Source organism: Corvus brachyrhynchos, unplaced genomic scaffold (assembly GCF_000691975.1).
Source record: "Corvus brachyrhynchos isolate BGI_N302 unplaced genomic scaffold, ASM69197v1 scaffold409, whole genome shotgun sequence".
Taxonomy (NCBI): Eukaryota; Metazoa; Chordata; class Aves; order Passeriformes; family Corvidae; genus Corvus; species Corvus brachyrhynchos.
Window position 1 is genome coordinate 1,885,679 of NW_008246059.1, and position 18,603 is coordinate 1,904,281.

Consider the following 18,603-nt stretch of genomic DNA (forward strand, 5'->3'; position numbering starts at 1 on the left):
TTTCAAGTTTATATTTGTTTATAATCATTCTCAAAAAAGGCAGAAAGAGCAAAAGCAGTGGATACCTCAGTAAAGCACTGTTTTTAGAGGGCAAGGCTAAGCCAACGACCACACACTGTTCTCAGCAAGCACCGGCAGCTGTAGGTTAGTGTTCTCACACAAGCACTCACTCCTTCCAAAAATGTTTGAGAAACAAAGTTCATTGAAAAAGTACCCACAGAAGTGATAGTGGGGCTTTGACCCATGATTATTCACAGAAGACAAACATTAATATTCACAACAGCAATGTTTCCAGCATCTGCAAGTTTGGGTGTGGAAAAAATGTTCAAACAAATACCCAGTAAGGCAGACTCAAGCCTCTGAATAGCGAGTGCTGTAAGAGCTCTGCACATCTGCCTGAGATTTTCAAGGAATGGTGTTAAGTCCACCTAAAAACAAACACCATGGCATTTTTATAAACACATGACCAGACGGAGGAGGTAAGGATACAAATTTATCCAATTACTCATTCACTGCAGTTGACACACTTGGTTCCAATTAGTGCTCCCAAAACTTCCATGCTCTTCATGGCTCTAAAACAAAAGGAAAGTTTGACCCTATGCCTTGGAAACGTAAGTGTTTCAGCAGATCCAGTGTTACTAAAAAGAATTGCTTTCATCTGATAATCACACCTTTGGCACTGAACCAGCATTCCTTAGCAGAAAAGGGTAGTGATAAATCTGGAGCTAAACCAAACCAGTTCTGACTCCAGGTCTATCGAGGGTCAGGACCATCAGTGGCACGCTTATCCTGGAATCCGGCATATCTCCTCTGAGGAGATGCTACAACCTAGAAGGAACTGTCCTGCCATTTCAGCACTGAGTGGAAGACCAAGAGCCTATGAGTCAGGAGGAACTGGTTTCTGGTAGCCAGCATTTTGAGGAGCATTGCACACCACCTGCCATGCTCATGGCTACCCGACAGCTATTTCAGCAGCTGTAAAGCTTGGAGCAGATGTACAGCTGCCCCTTGGCCAGGTAAGAGTGAAGCTGAGGAACTGCTACAATGATCACAGCTGAGACTAGATTAAAACCCACAAGTCTGAGGCGTGGGAAGGTTCAATTTCTTGGACTTCTTTACTAATAATGATCATAAAAAACACTCAGCATTTAGACTGAGTTCCCCAAAGCCACTTGAGCTCCATCGCTTTATTCTCAGCTTCTCTTCCCCCAGTGAGATAAACACTAATTGACCTGTGCGCTGAGAAAAAAATCTTGTGCCTTTCCTTACAGGTCTTCTGCTGCACAGAGGAGGACAAGGTTCACAGCTGTGGTCTGTCAAGTACAGAGAGCAAGAAGAAGGCTCACTCAGCAGTCTGAGTAATTCCTCTGGCCTTGATCTCACTGTCCCTGGCCTTGCTTTCAAATATTCTTCAGGCAGTCTCCCATCTGCTTCTTTGTTCTTTTCTGGGGGAAGAGTCAGCTCTTCCACTGCTAGTTATCTCAGATAGCAAAACTGCTGTCCCAGGTCACTGCTGGTATTACACCCTACTGCACGAGAAATCCTGAGGCTACCTCTCTTGACCCAAGAGTCACACAGAAAAGGAATCTCACAGTCCCAAACTGATTATTTTCAAAGCAAACAAATAAATACACACAGGTGAAAACTGAGCTAAAAATCTGCCTTGGCTGATTTTCTGAGAAGAATCAGGACCAAAAGGCCTTTATTTGGAAAGATACCTTCTTACCAAACCAAGATCAAGAGGTTAACTCTGTTGTTCTCCCTTTGGAGGAAAACCTGGTGTCCTGGATTAGTATCATGTATATCTATAGCTCTCAAATATCAGAATGCTCATCTAAGAAAGGATAAATAAAATACAATGTAAAAAAAAACAAGTCAGAAAATGCTTAATAAGAACTGAAAAATAAAACAGTGCTGACACAAGATACAGCTTACGAAGGAAACCCAAAGTCCTGATTTGTCTGTTGTTCTCAAATAATCATAAAACTTAAGCCAAAAAACTTCAACACTGCACATCTACACTCAGTTAATTTAAAAACAAAACTTCAGAATCTAGAACTCCCGTGGCCCATGTTAGAAAAGCACACCTTTCTGTTCTATGCTCTGTGTTCTTAATGGGGTCTGCATACCAGCTACATCAATACAGAAGACTGTAACAACACACAAGCTACACAGTATGAACATTAATTTTCATGTAGATCCAATATACTATCAGACCTCTAGAAACACTTTTCCAGCACACGAGATACTCTTGTTTCTGTTTCCAGTAGGAATCTAGAAAAATCTAGCATTTATTTTTTCAAGACTACATGGCTTAAAGAACAGGACAGGGAGTATCTACCAGCGTGTTAAGGAGCCTGGTCTGAAGAGCACTTCAGCAGAAAGTAAGAATGCATATATTTGCATTAAAAAAAAACCTGATAACCCTTCTAGACTCTCAGCAGAGGTTCTTGGGTTCAGCCACAGTGAAAGGGATTTTATAGCACTTGTCAAGCAGAAAGCAAGCGTTTAATAATGAATAAACAAAGAAGATAAAGCTACAAGAGCTCAGCAGCACAGAGAGTGTACCAGGCTATGGTATTTCACAGCAAGTGTCAACAGAGGACTGTGCTCAGGCTGAAACAAATGGGCCTTGCAGAATCTGCAGATGCACTCCCTGTCTGGGGAAAAACACATTTAGCAACCGAACACCATCTTCATGCAAGAGGCAGCATGCTGGGCTCGCAAGATTTGATTTTATTGCCTCTTGTTTCAATTACTCTACTAACCTTAAAATAAGAGTATAACATTACAATCTTTGAAATTTATATAATCTGTGTGTGATATATTAGGCAATATATAACAAAGTGGCTCTTTACATCACAGACCGATCTAATACAACTTGTGCAACATTATAGGCATTGGTATACATTCCTGGGAGGGGTGGTTACTATGCACACATAAAAGCTCAACACTTACTTTACGCATGAACTCTACCTACAGGAATGGAAAAACATCAATATTTCCATTACAGATGCTTGAAAGCAACCTTATCACTCAGTGGCATAGTGATAACTGCAAACCACTATGAATCTTAACCTCCATGTAATGCTAAAATCAGCTCAGGACAGATTTTCCATTACAGGGGAATGAAAAAAAAAATTAGAAAAGGAATATTTTTCTTACAGTAGCATCCGCTAAATATTACAGCCAGAGGCTACTGTAACCCAGATACTAAATTTCCTCATGTCAATGCATCCAAAATGCCCCAAGCATTAACCTAATGCCTTGTCCAACTGGCCTGGCTCCATCACACACCAACAGATCCACTAATCCTCAGGCTGTGCAAGAAACACTGGACAGGGCAATCCAATCCACTCTTCACCTTGCAAGTGTGTGGGGTCCAAAAGCCACCCAAGAGTGCTCTTAAACTAGAGATTACAGCAAAGAAACCAAAATCAGATTTTGGTCACATCTTAAGTGGATACGGTTCAACATAAGTGAACAGATGGATTATTCAGAAAGCCAAAAATATAACAGATTGGTGTTTAATGGATTTTCACCACCGAAGTTTAAATGATGTGGCAAGACGAATTCCACCTGACCATGTATTTTTTGTTTTCTGTCTTAGACAATGCCATCAGATTATCCAAAGGTCAATTATGAAAACTTCTCTGCTCCCCAAGGGAGGGTCATCCAATATCCATGAATGTAAAAGTCAATTACCCAACTTATTCAGTGTCCTTCAAGATACTAAGTGGCAAGAACTACACTGTACCAAACAACTCAGCTTTGCAAAAATGCAAGTGGACCCTATATGCTTAAGGATTTTTTTCAGCCTACTTCATTATATCAGGTATTAAGCCAGAGAACCCAAAGGCTAACGTACAGCTTGAATCAGTTTTGGGGGAGAGAGGAGCAACGTCTGCACTGTAGCAAGTCTCTCATGTATTTTAAAACACTTGTGCGATCCTCTGCCCATTTGCTGTATTTCCCACAAGGGTATTCCTACAGAAATAAAACTTATTTAAAAGTTGTGAAACCACAACAACTTTTCTTTCAAAGGTAACTACAATGGCATAAGTAAACAAATAAAGGTATGAAAATAACATCTTTGCCCAAAGGTTCTCAAATTACTTTACCAGTAACTAATGCGCAGTGAGATTGGTGCAGTATTTTTGCTGGGTCCAGGGAAAGTACACTTGAAGAGAACACAAAAGTACAAGAACAACTAAGGAAGCTTGTTTAATTCCTGCCAGGCTTCTGACAGAGTCTCGTGTCCCTGCCAGCTCTTCCTCTTTATGTTCCAGGAAAAGCTGCTATTACCACTTCAAAAACAGTGACGCAGGAAGGTAGAGAAAGTTATTCCTCTTCTTTTTGGTAGTTCTGTCATACTATACATTCCCTTTAGCACAAGCTGAGGTTTTTCAGAAGCACTACCAATAAAGAAAAAAAAAAAAAGCAAGTGAAGATGACATGGGAAAACATTTCTGAGGCTGGCCCCTCATAGAACCTGTATGGTAAAAAGGCTGGTGAGAGCAAGTAATCTCTCTGTTAGACTCCTTTACTCCCAAGTCTTCAGTGCTCTGAAAGCAGTGAAACCAGTGAATCCCTTCCTCCCATCATGCTCTGGAGCAGAGCAGGGCCATGCAGATTCCTGCATTTGGCAAGTGAGAGGTCTAGCATTACAGAAGGAATTGTGCAAGCAGAGACACCTCCTCCCCCAGTACAGTCCAGCCTCTTCCAGCTCCCTTCCAGCTTCCCTGCACGAAGTTACACAAGGAAGAGCCACATTGTGGATTTCAAACACAGAGGCTACTGCACAGCAAAGCTTTCTTTGCAGCACATCTCAAAATACACACATGATGGCATTCCTCCTCCCAGGCACCACCCTGCCTTTGCTGTGAGGCAGAGAGCACAAGCACCAGGCAGCTCTGGCTCCCAGGCAGGCAGCACCTGGGAAGGCAGAGGAAAGTTGGTTCCTAGTGCTCCGTGTCAAGCACAATTCACTGACCCCTTCCACACAAGGTTAGTGCTGCTCCATGCTGAATGAAGAGGCACCATGGACATCAGCTGAATCACAGCCCAGAGAGCAGTGGGAGACTGGGGCAGTTTAAGAGGTGAAAGGGGAGGCCCAGAAGCTGACTTGCCAATGTTTCCTTCAAATATGCATACGTCCTTAATGCCAGTCTTGATATCAAAGAATTGTCTGCAATTATCTTTATGGTGAGAGGAAACAGACACTCCAAACAGAAACGCAACATAAGGAATATTCTAAAATAAACAATGGAAGATAAAAATAGAAAAATAAGAGAAAAGATGGAAAAAATAAAATGGAAGAATAATGTACTTGGGACGGACGTAAGCCCTCAGGCTGAACAAAGACCTACTAAAATTGCATTAAGGCTACATTGTGATAAACTAATACCATATAAAAACCTGCAGAATTTTAATTTCACACAATTTCATGCACATACAAACAACAGCAGATCCATCTAATAATGTTACAGGAAATACTTTAAAAGGGTAGCATTACACTATAAAAATCACATGAAACTAGTATTTTCAGGTTTTCTATTTTTGGCTAAATGTTTTCAAAATATTTAACACTGAAAAATATATTTCCAAGGCTTCCAATAAGGATTTACTCAGTTTCAGAAATCTTTGTCAGCTGGAAAAGGTTATAGTTTAACAATGAGAGGGCAAAAAAGGCAATCTATTTTCAGTGTCACCATTAAACCTGCAACCATCTAAGATTTTTCTAATTTGAATATGCAACTTGTAAGAGTCGAGCCCTGCCCATCTTAGCTTTTTAGCCGTACTTAGTGTAGGCAAAAAAAAAAAAACAAGCAACAGTTTAGACGGGGGGGGAATAAAGTCCTTCTTGCTGTATTAGGTGACTCCTGAAGGTTTTTCTTGGCATTTGGCTAAAGACTGAACACAACATTCTTCTCCAGATAAGCAGCTTTTCCAAACTTCAGCTGACATGCCTGCACAGGATCCCAAAGGAATTAGCATTCAACTTCTCCTGCAGTTTGCCAACACGGTGTAGCTAAGCAAGTAAATGGTAGAAAACTGGCTTTGAAATCACATGTGAAGGAAATAGTACAGATTACATAAAATACAGTTAAATTCCATCAGCAGAGCCAAATCTCATAGAGGGTGTCTTCCCAAAGTAAAGATAAAACTATAAAACTTGGGTAACAAAGCATTGTATTCACAGATGAAATCCTTTTAAAGCTATTTTACAGTCTTTTACACTGCTCTGGCACTATCCACATCAGCTAATTTCATTTAAATTGCCATGTTATACTACAGTTCCTTTCTTGTTTTCTTTTAACTTTCTCCCTTTTCTCAGCCCAATCAGTCCTGTACCTAGAGATGTGGGGAGAGCAATGCAAGCAAGTTGTGTCCATCGTACTACCTTGTCTGCCTTAGGACAAGCATAATTTGCACAGCACTTTGTTGCATTGGGGCTTGTTGGTGAGTTTTTGCTTGCTTTCTTTTGCTTTTGGTTTTTTTGTTGTGTTGCTTTTTTTTTTTTTTTAAACCAAAGGGAGCTGCTTTGGGAAAGGTGGAAAGAACCTAAAGCCAAATTACACAAATAGTACCATAATGTCCAGCATAAACCAAACTGCCACCATGACGCAAATAACATAGACCTGGCATAGATTTTGATTGAACTGTAGAAGAAGGAAGCAGAGAACTTGGCTAGCAAGACAAGATAAAAATGTACACAGAGTAAGTTTATGGCAGCCTACAATATTTTTTAGCATAGCAGCATCATGTTCGGTCCATCATCCCTGTACTTGCAGGGATACTGAGGAATTTGGGGATATTTATATTATGTCTGTAAGGAAAGGAAACAGAAGTGGGGGAATATGGATTGTTAGAAAAATGGGCATACTAGAGTGAGAAGAGGTAGACTAAAAAGCAAACCCCTATCCTGACAGCAATCTGCATGCAGGAAAGCTTCCAGAGACTTTTTCAAGCAGAAGACTTGGAAGGACAGTAAAAAGGAAGATACAAGGTAAGAAAGGGAACATAAAGATACCCATAGTGTATGCAACAGCTGTACACAGAATACACCAATATGCTTTACCAAAAATGCAGGGATTTCAGCACCTTCTTAATATGAGAAAAGAGAAAGGCCAAAGCCTGTGCTTTTCCGCCACTTGCCAAGTGCAGATGTAAAGACTAGCACAGTCAAGATAACTTCTTGTTTTATTTAAAATTCATTTTTCATGCTGTGATAATAATAATAAATAATTTACTTTTGGGATATGCATAAACTTACCAAGTGGCAGAAATTATTACTCATCAAAGCACCAATACCAAACAAAGCTAATATTTTTTCAAGTATTTGAAAAATATATAATTTGCTACATTATAAATACCAAAAGAAGAGATTGCCATCTAAAGCCAGCTGCACTAAAAATCCAAACATCTGTTTTGACCTACCTTCACTGCTCCCTGCCTATGGCTCCTCAGCTCTGCATTGGAGTAGAGGCTCACATACATGGCTATAAAAGGTATCATGCTTAAGCATCAGCCACTAGTGTTTGTTAAGACATGAGCCTCTGAAAGGCTTCCCCTTTATCAATAGTTCTGTGTGAATAGTTTCAGTCTTGCCAATGGCCTTCAAGGCAGAGAGGGAGAAGCCTTTTCATTCAAAGGCTGACCCTGAAAAAACACAGCACTGCCCTGTCTCCCAATTCAGACTGGGGTCAACAGCCATTCACTTCCTTTAACCAAATCTGAGTAGATACTGCTCTGCAGCACCTATCTCGCCCTCTTGTTTTGCTCCCTGGCCCCAAGAACGAGGTACCTATAACTTGGCTCAAATCCTCAAAATTTCATGGAGCTCTACAAAAGCAGCAGTTTGACAGTCTTAGCTACAAGGGAAGGGTTGCTGTTCAGAGGACCGAAGACGTGTTCAAAGAAAGTGATGTGTACTTTAAGTGCCTACTCCATAAAGACATGCCTCTGGCAAGCATCTTTGAGGCACAAAGTGGAAATTGCTTGCTCCAAATGACCTCAGCTTCCTAAGCCCTGGCTAAGAGCGTGCTTCCAGACATCCCAAACAGACTGCTGTCTGCCTCACGGGCAGCATGCTGCTAACCACTGCTTCAGCTGTGGAAAGGGGAAAAAATTAGTTATCAACCGATCTAAAAGGCATAGAAACAAGCACCAATTGAAAACACAATGCAAGATGAAAATCTTAAGGGGAATATAGACCCAGCATCTACTCTTCTAATTTTCCATCTCCACGTGCACACCTTGAGGCCCATCCTGCTGTCACACAGGCCTTCTACTGTATGCAGGGATACAAACGCCACTTGTCAGCCAAGGGGATAAGCAGCACAACATCCACACCCATGAGCCCAGACCAAAATTCTTGTATTCATTTTTTTTATAAAGATCACTTTGCAAAGAAGATCCAGAAACATAACCTGTTCAAATAAGAGCTGCTCCTCACTTGCCGACAGTTTCCACCCTGTGAGCACCTTTTCAGTAGCCTCACAGGACACACAAACCCTTTTAATTTGTATCCACACCAGCAACGTGACTCCTTTTCTGAGCTTTGTAGCAACCAGTTTTGTTTTGCTAGCCTTAAATTTCACATGCCACGGCTATTTGGATCTTATTCTGCAACCCTGACTCCCTGAGCCAGAGTCTCTCTTCCCTCATCCAGCAGGCCAATTAATTTCGTTAGGTCTGTTTCAGGAGTGTAGGGTTATAAGAATCTGGCTCTTATAATTACATTTTGCATCCTAACAGTTTGTTATCTGAAATAATCAAATTAGGGAAGCTATCACTAAGACAAAGATATCACTCGTGAGTTGACACAGAGTAGATGTTTGAGAAACAGGGAGAGATGAGACAGGACCAAGGGCAGAAATCAGCCTGGGGACTCAGGTAGCTGTACAGAGCACCATTAGCAGCAGCTAAATTTAAAGGATAATTTTGCATCCTGGGCCTTTAATTACTTTACACAGAGTTAAATTACCATCACCATGAGAAAAAAAAAAGAAGCAGAATTGTAGGTGAGCTAAAGTAAGTATTCTAACAATCAAACGAATCAATGACATTCACCAATTTTCCACCACAACAGTGGTTGAAGAGAGGGACTCTGAGCAACAAGAAGCATTTTTCACACTACACTGCACTAACTCTTCACTTAGCAGCGCTTGCAGCCTTTTTTGAGTTTACTCTGTCCTCCTCCACACTACTTAAAAAGTAGACCACATTCCCTGCATGAGAAGTCTTTTCTTAAAGTAAGTCAGGCAGATAAAACAAGCTGTAAGAGGAAAAAAAGAAAAAAAGAAACCCCACACAAATATGGACACTGCTCTTGCATTTATATATGTCTCCCAAATAACAAATTCTGTTCTCCTCCAAGTCTTCTCATTCTTGGGGAAAAAAAGCCATCAGTGGCAAAGAGTGACAGAGACAAGAAGTTGACCCTAATGCTCATTTTCTATTTCCAGCTTTAGGGAAATTATATGAAATAATCAGTCTTCTGCCTCTTTTATGCACAGATCTCAATGAAAATCCTTGCTTAGGAAGGCTCCATTTCATAAGTAATGGTGGCAAGGAGTCAGGCCCTCTGAAAGCAAAAGCGCATTAGCAAACCACTTTGGTACATTATATATTCAGCAAGAGAAGTGGAAAGAGGGTGGCAGTTTAAAAAGGAAATGCTTTCTAATTGGGTTACAAGAAATTGACAGGAGGAAAGATTCCATGATCAATTCAGAGCCACAGCAGATTCCTCCCTTAATACTGTCCCTGCCGAGCTCCGTGGGATCCCGCGTGCCCCCACAGAAGCACGGGTGGGTTCAGTGTTACAGTCGGTAGCAAAGAGTCGAGAGGGGCACTTGTGTGTGTTCTGCCAGGAGCATTTATGGCTGCTACACTGTCAAAGGGTGCAGAGGCAAATACAAGCATGATCCGGAAACTCACAGTTTTATCCTTAGGCAGGGAAAAAGCGGGACTAGGGAACGGGACCAATGGGGAAGCTCTGGGGGGTGACAAGGGGTAGAGGCCAACAGCCAACTGGGGAATCCAAACTGGGATAGATTAACATAACAGAACAAGCACCCTGGGAGAAGCCTTTCTGGCCGCCCTAACCTGGAGGTACTTGTGGTACTGGGGACTTGTCTCACTGAAAACTCTCTCTCCCTTGTAATGTATGTTCACCGGCCACCACACTCCCTCCCACCACTTTTTTTACCCTGGTAACTGTTAGAGCTGGTTTTCTGTACACAGAAAACCAGAACCTGCTAAGAGTGAGATTGTGTTCACGTTTCCTCCTTCCAGAACACAGATAAGGATGTATGTACTTGCAGGTGAGTGTGAAAATGCAAACTACACGAGCCAGGACAACAGCAGACGCTTTCAGGGCGCTGAAAGAGGAGTCCCTTTTTCTTACCTTTCCCTGCCTGTACCAGCTGCCCAAAACTAAAGAAAGGGAGAGCAAGCCAGCTGCATTTCTGTCCTCCCAAAACATGGAAAAAACACACTATAGGTGCAAGAAATCATCTTGAATTTCTACACTTGCATGCACTATCACAGCAATTCATTGAACCATTGAATCATTGAACCATAGAATGGTTTGGGTTGGAAGAGACCTTAAAGATCATCTAGATCCAACCCCTGCAATAAGCAGAGACACCTTACACTAGACCAGGTTGCTCAAAACCCCATCCAACCTGGCCTTGAACACTTCTAGGGATGGGGCATTCACAACTTCTCAGGGCAACCTGTTCCAGTGCCTCACCACCCTCATAGTAAAAAATTTCTTCCTTACATCTAGTCTAAACTGACCCTCTTTTAGTTTAAAATCATTCCCCCTTTTCCTGTCACAACAGGTGCTGTTAAAAAATTTTACCTCATTTTTCTTATAAGCCCACCTTAAGTACTGGAAGGCTGCAATAGGGTCTCCCTGGAGCCTTCTCTTCTCCAGGCTCAACAACCCCAACTATCTCAGCCTGTCTTCACAGGAGAGGTGCTCCAGCCCTCTGGTCATCTTCATGGCCTCACCTGGACTCACTCCAGCAGGTCCATGTCCTTATCCTGGGGGCCCCAGAGCTGGACACAGCACTCCAGGTGGGTTCTCACAAGTACGGAGTGGAGGGGCAGAATCCCTGGGGAGACTCATTGCAACAGGTAAGTGGTCCATGTCCTTCTTATGTTGGGGGTCCCAGAGCTGGACACAGTACTCCAGAATGCTAGGTTTGTAAATCTTCCCACCAGTTAAAAGTAACCTCATGGATCAGCGTTTAACATAAACATAAATTTCAGTGAAACTTGCACATGAGTACTTTTTTAAAATGTTTCCTATTGTGGAAACAAATGCAACTGCATGACTGAATTAATAAATTCTATTTCCTGCAGTACTCTTTTTATTTCAGTTTTTTTGTAGCAATCTTACAGGCCACAGTTCAGTTGCTTTCTAAGAGGCACCTTGTAAATATATTAAAATACGTTTTCACATCTAAGTATTTTTTGATTACTCTACCTCACTTCATTTAGATTTCCTGACATGAGGGATGCATCAACACCTACCTCCTTTCATCTTCATAAAGACACACTTAAGATATATGTCATAACAGTCAATGTTCTGGGCAGGGAAGAGGAAACACCATTATTTTTAAAGAATGTCCCTATTTAACATCATTATCACACACCAGCTGTCATGATATAACGTGTGAGATTGCACACATTTTATGTAAAGCCAACCTTAGACAACCCTGTGCTCTTAGTGGTTTAAAAGAAGTGCATATTTTTTAAGGCACGATGTGAAATTCATCTCTATTCAAACAGAATATTGTGGATGGATCGAGACAAAAGATGAGCAATGGAAAACAAGCACCAGAGCTTTTAATCCCAAAATAGTTTTGGCAGTGCAAAATACTACTGCCTCCAGCCGGAGACTGCCACCCTGATAGCTGAACAGGCACAGGAGCTCATACAGGCTCTGTTGCTTCAGTAGTCAACCACATTGTTCAAGCAGTATTCAGAAACCACATGGAGAGCACACAAAATGGCCATAATTGCTCCTTTAAAAGTAAACACAGATAGATTTTTTTTTTTAAATAGAACTCCAGTCTTTATAAGAGACTCTTTAGAACCAGAACATGAAATCTCAGACCATGTGCACAGGACAAATATAAACTTCTTTGACAGGAGCCAATTCAATTTTTTGTTTTAAAAGCCCATGGAAACATATGTCCCAGAGAAAGTGACAAGGACATGAATTGCTCCCAGTGAATCTATGTTGTGCATACAGTACATTTTAAGGAGAGCCACCTGCCAAAGCAACTGTCTCAATTTCAGAAGTAGCAGTGTGATATTTTAACAAAGAGAATGTAAATGACCGAGGGCAGAAGTGTAACAGAGAGTCCTCAATGGGATTTCCTAATAAAGTGCTTTTGGTCACTACATCACATCACACTATTCTGTAGCCTGAAGGTCAGGAAAAAAACAAAACAAAAAAATCACAACAAACACAGCAATAAAGCAAAGAAATGCAACCAAACACATAAAGAGCATGGTCACTTGCAATATTTTCTTATATGTTATGTCTAAAATAATATTAGTTCGGAAAAGAAAACTAATCTCAAAGGCAAATAGAGCAGGAATATTCTCTTTTCCTAATAGTAAAGAAAAAAAAGTAAGATGAATCCTGAATTCTGGGCTGTCCTGAAACCACTGCTGAAAACATTTTAACTTCTCAATGCTTGCTGCTAATTGCAATAAATCTGAGAGGAAGAAAAGGCAGCAGGAAATAATCAGCAAAATTATGTACAAATATCTTGGGTATTTTGAGGGGGAAAAGTAGCACGACAAACACCAAAGCTACGAAGCCCAGTCCCTACCAGCGTTTGTCTGTAGGTGATAATCTGATAAACACTGAGGCCTCTGGATTTAACAAAACAAAACAAAAACCAAGCAAGCAAACAAACAAAAAAAGCCAACACAACAACAAAAAACCACCAAACCGAAGTACACAGACCGGGCATTCTGCCTGATCCCTTATGGTGGCAAAAGGTGGAGGCCTTAGAGGAGGGAGTAGGTGTAAAGTTTCTCTTCTTTTTCTGGCTGTCTCCCCCCACACCCAGCCAACTCTGTTATCATCACAACTGGGACGTCTCCATACCCATCAGCTTAAACTGAAACTGGAGAGAAGGTCAGAAGCTGTCAGTGTGAGGAAAAACACCGCAGGCACTCAGCATGATGCCTTAAACCTTGTTCTCATAAGAAACCAGGTTTAAACAAAACAATCACACAAATCCAAAGCTATCCTCCACTGATTAGGAAAGAGCGATAACTCAGAAAGACTACTGTTGTGAGAATCACACTGAAGCCGAACACAGCTGAGTCCCCTCCTGCAGGAGTACTCTGCCTCTGGCTGAGGGCCACCTGGAGCCAGCTGGGGCAGCCTCTTCAAGGGCTCTGCCGGAGCTCGGCTGCCTGCACCCAACACAGTGCATGTATGTGACCCCAAAAGTAGGAACAAGTCTTGACCAGGACTCCCCAACATTGCTTCAGAGCTCTGGCACTCAACGCTGGCCTGAGCAACACCACAGCTACAGCTGTGCTTGGTCCCTTTCGCAGCTGAGGCCACCCCACAGACCCAGCTGCCTGGCCTGGCCTTGGGTCACTGCAGTGCTGGTGACCACCAGAGCTCAGCTACCCCCAGCTGCCGAGTGGGACTGGCCCACAGTGGGACTGTGCCCCACTGCGGAGTCCCACGATGTCTGTTCCCCTTGCCCTGTAGGGCAGCTCGTCACCTTTCAAGGTCTCCTCTACGCCTGCATGTTTCCCCACTTTCTCCAGTGCCAGAGTACCCAGATAGGACTGGGGTTTAGGCCTAATCACCTGAGGACTGATTTTCTGCCTGTTCAAGCTGGTTATTGCCTTTTCAGGGTTGGATACCAGTGTGCTGCCCACAGACCTGAGATTTGGTGCCAGCAGACCAGGGGCAGCTCAGCAGCTCATGATGTTTACTGTTTTGCATCATTATGACTAACTGAAAAACTAAATAACTGTAGATTGAGATTGAGACAGCAAACTCCTTGTGCAGACTGAAATAATCTGGTTTATATCAAAATTCCTAGACATAATTTCCAAACACTGGCACCCAAAGCTGGGGTCCTAAAGCATCTTAAGGCAAGCATGGTCTTTATCCGCCAACTTCACCAGTTTAATACTGGGACCCTACTGCAAGCAACACCAGGGGTTTTGCATTGTTTTTCTTTAGTCTCAGATTCTAATTTCCATCTTAATTATCAGAGGAATTTCCTATAGCAGAGTGATTTAAGTAGATGGTTACATCCATATTCTAGTACTCTGTACCTTGAATACACTGTGAACAACAGGGCCAGAGGTCAAGTGTTTTTATAGTTACCTGCCAAGTGCAGTCATTTTAAAATAATCTCCCTTTCTCAAAGTGGTACTGATTTTGCTGGATTTCCCTAGGAAGGAAGGATGAGAGATCATTTAATTAAAGCACAGATTTCGGTGTCAGGGCTCAGTGCCAGCCTCTGTGATCAACCTCCTCTAAAGCCATGAGCACGTTTCACAACAGCTCTGGGGTTAGCTAGATGAGAGCAACTGGTATTTTCTCCCTATTAAGTGCTGGACCCAAAGCATTGCACCTAATGTAAACACCCAACTACTAATAAAATTCAACCCAAAATCTCAAAACAATCCATTGCCACACGTGCACTCCAGAGACAGCACTCAGAGGATTAACGTTTCAAAACTAAGCTCTCAGGAGTTGAGGAGCGCTGGCATGAAGGTTGCCCATGCAATCACATTTGAGCCCTCTGGTGCATTCACTTAAGGATAGAGTCTTTAATTACTGAGCTGCTTTTGCTGCCAACACTTCATTCAGCATGCTGTTTGACAGGCTCACCCAAGGCACAGCAACTCAGTTTTACCTGCTCCAGTCAGAACGCGGCCGCATGCATTATTTACTGAATACTCTTAAGTTCCAGCTCAGAGTACAAAAGTTTTTAGTTTTGCTGGCAGATCTCTTGTAGCATTTAGTATTAAGCACTCACATACTTCTGAAGCAAGGTTATTTATTTTCAGTATCACTCTACTGATGAGAGAAGGGTGTATGTCCTCTACACTTTGCAGGTAGGAAGTGAGACTGTGCCAACACACTAAGGCCAGAAAGTCTCCATTAATCTGAGGTACCGAAATCAAGGTGTTTCTAGTGTAATTTCTTCCAGAGCATTCTGCATTTCAGAGAATTTTGCGTCTGCAAAGTGAACCATAGTCTCTATCGGCCTTTGCTACGGCGGACAACATTCAGCACCTCTGCAAAAAAAAAAAAAAAACAAAAAAACCAAAAAAACCCCACCCCAAAATGACAAAAAACTCAAAAAAAAAAACCCTAAACCAAACAACCGCACATAAAGATTTACACATGCAGTCAGAGAAACATTGTAAAACACTGTAAAAAAGCTTCACATGAGGCAGTTTTCTTCTAAGGCAAAGGCAAACACAAAATCCAACTCCAGGAATCAATAATCAATTTCTCTAAGAATAAAAAGGTTTTTTCTCCCTCCAATATAACTCCCCTGCATTTCTGCATCATCGAACAAATGGTTCTACCAGACAACATCCAGCAAATCATTCCCCTGAAACACTTTGTGCACTGAAGACAACATGAATGCACACAAGAAGTGCTCACTAACTCATGAACCTCTGAAAGGTTCTCTCCCTTTCAGTACCTCTTCAGTCATGGAAAGTGAAAGTCCCCCACCTGAGACCTTAGGAGATTAAAGAGAGAAAAAACACCCAAATCATCATGTATAGGCATTTTACTGCCAAGTCGTACATCCCTCAGAAACCTCACTGATGATTCAAAGCTTGATATTCTCTTGGTCCCATCAGTTCAGAACAGGATTTCAGTATTTCCACAACATATTTCACTATTGATAATAGTTATGATTCTGTGTAAGTCAAAAAGTCAATCAAGTGTAACCACTTCAGTGCAACCTGTCAGCCTTCCCTATAAACATGGTTTTCAAATAAATAGAGACAATCAATCAACATTCACATATTCAATCTATTTCCAGTACAGAAGCTGTAAATCAAGGAACTAGATATAACACGAGCAGATATTAAGCAGAAAATATTTCAAATTCCTTAAGTAGCAGCTCTCGCAGAAAAGTGAGCCATTATCTACAGTGTTACTGCCCAGGGATAGCAATGCATACTTTAAGAAGATAATTCAGAAGTGATTAAGAAGTTGTGGTTTTGAAAGACAAAATAGCACATCTGCATGGGGAATGTACCTGATATCTGTAACAACAGCTTTGGCAACAAAACTTTCAAATTGTGCTACAGCACAAACACAAGACACCAAATCTCAATATCTTGCAAAATATTATGGCAGCATTGTACTTATTTGTGTTTGTTAGTCTAGGAGTTCTCCTAATAGAGAGAGATCAAAAGAGCAAGGAAATACAGTTCCATGTCTTTTTGCATATTCAAGATAGCATGCAAGCGTAGCAGCTCATTACCACAGTTTTCTTCCTATCAAGAGAGGCCAGCAAAACAATTCTTGAGAAAACAGGAAAGCATTCTTAAGGGAGATTAATTTGATGCTTTCCTCCACTACAGTTGTAAGAATGACAATTTAGAATCCCACACATTAAGCATTTCTCTTAAAATGAAGATATATGACTTAACAGAGAACACTAAAAAATACAAATAGTCACTTGAGTTCAAAAAGCCCAACAGTTTTACTGTTGCTTTTCACCGCATAACAGCTTCAGATTCTCAAAATTAATTCTACACACTTCATTTTGCATTTCTTGGCCACTTAAAATTCTTATGGATGTAAACAGGAAACCTAACCAGCAAAGGCAGCAAAATATTTTAGAACAGGTTCTGGTAATAGCTTGCTTTATCATCAGTCCACAACACAATACCCTAAACTCTCCAAAATAACTCAGTGATAAACGAGTGTGTGTAACATGCAGAGCTGCACACCAACTTCCTATGTAGGCTATCAAGAAAGTAAGAAAAAGTAAGAAAATAAATTACATGGGTATCTTATGGCACACACAAAGTTTAAAGAATACTTCCAGAGGAGAATTTATGCCTTCTGAAAAGATACTGGCTTTTCCTTCACATATGTAATCAGAGCCATTCTACTGTACTTACCAATATTCTGTTATCCACTTTATCTCCCTTGGTTTCCAGCTTTACTTTCTTCTTGACGGAAATTTTGATTTTCCTCCCAATAACATCCCTGACACTTTCTGAAACAAAAGAAAATATCTTAATTAAATACCTTCAGTGTCAACACGAGAAAGAAACAGATGCCACTGTCGAGTTTTCAGAAAGACTCAGAGCTATGTTGTTCAACTGCTTGCACTCATGGAAGTCTTGTGCACATGAGCCAGTACTAAACACAACCTAACACAAGTACAACTTTCTAGTATGCCATCTACACAATAATTTGTGTCTACTATGATAGGATTATTGATGTCATATGCCAGGATTCTAAACACAATTTGATAATTTTTTCCAGTATAACTTACATATCAAAAGCATTCCCAAGACGTGCCACAGCACTGCTTAGCTCTACTCTGGGAAAATGCAACTAATTTCTCACTGCTATTATTTGTACCTGAAAAGCTTGCTAAAGCAGATTAGCTCCTTGCATTGCACACGTTTTAGCCTTTTGTTAATATCAGGGAGGCTAAATGGGTCAGGTAATGGAAGAGCAACTGTTCACACATTTTTGCACTCTGTGCATTTAAGTAACGAAGCAAACCAAGCAGACTTCCAGATAGTAACACCCGGCAGCTATGCAGAGGATGCTATGGACACAACACTGTTGTCACAATCCCAGCGACAATGTAGCCACCTCATGGTGCCAACACCAAAGTTACACTAGTTGCCATAATGTTTTAATATGTACATGCATACACATGTATACACGGTCTCTGCCAAGCATGACACGAACCAGCTTTTCCCCTGAGCATTTGCACCCTGGCCTGAAGGGAATATACACACAGGGAACTGTGTCTAGAAAGCTTATACAACTACTGACACTGATGTAATTGAGAGATAAACAGAGGAGTTCATCTAGAAGAGCCAATTTGGCACCTTCCCTAAGTTTCACTCCCCAGCCCCCAATGAAAGGGAATGAAAAAGAAATCTTTTAAACACATTAACCTATTTCCAGCCCTACAACTGGCATCTGTAAAAGGCAAGTCTCCACCCTCTCCGGACACATACACTTTGCCCTAGGGCACGCTTACGTTTAAAGGCAAAAATTAAAGATAATAGGCTATTCCTAAGGCTTTTAATTATAGTGCTCTGTATAGCGCTTTTCTGCACAATTTTCATCCAGTAGTCAGAAGACGTTAGCACAAACAACACACCATTTATTAAGCCTGGATGTTTAAGCCAGGCCACAGCGTTCTGCCTGAAGGGCGGAAGGGTGTGCAAGTCAGAAACATGGCTGGCCGTAGACACTCTTTGCCAGAAAGAGCTCTTTCTGCAGAATCGGCATGTTTTCCCCAGGAATTTTAATTTTCCTATCAGGAAACAAAAGCTCCTCGGTAGCAGCGGCTTGCGCAGCGCGAA

General features: G+C 41.5%; 1 protein-coding gene across 1 annotated transcript in view; it reads right to left on the reverse strand.

Moving 5' to 3' along the window:
* Positions 1–18,603, reverse strand: part of CARMIL1 (capping protein regulator and myosin 1 linker 1) — a 197,305-nt gene that overhangs the window by 172,445 nt on the left and 6,257 nt on the right. Inside the window, 1 exon segment of the mRNA XM_017746126.1 lies at positions 17,170–17,267. Within this exon segment, the coding sequence (XP_017601615.1) occupies positions 17,170–17,267 (98 nt within the window).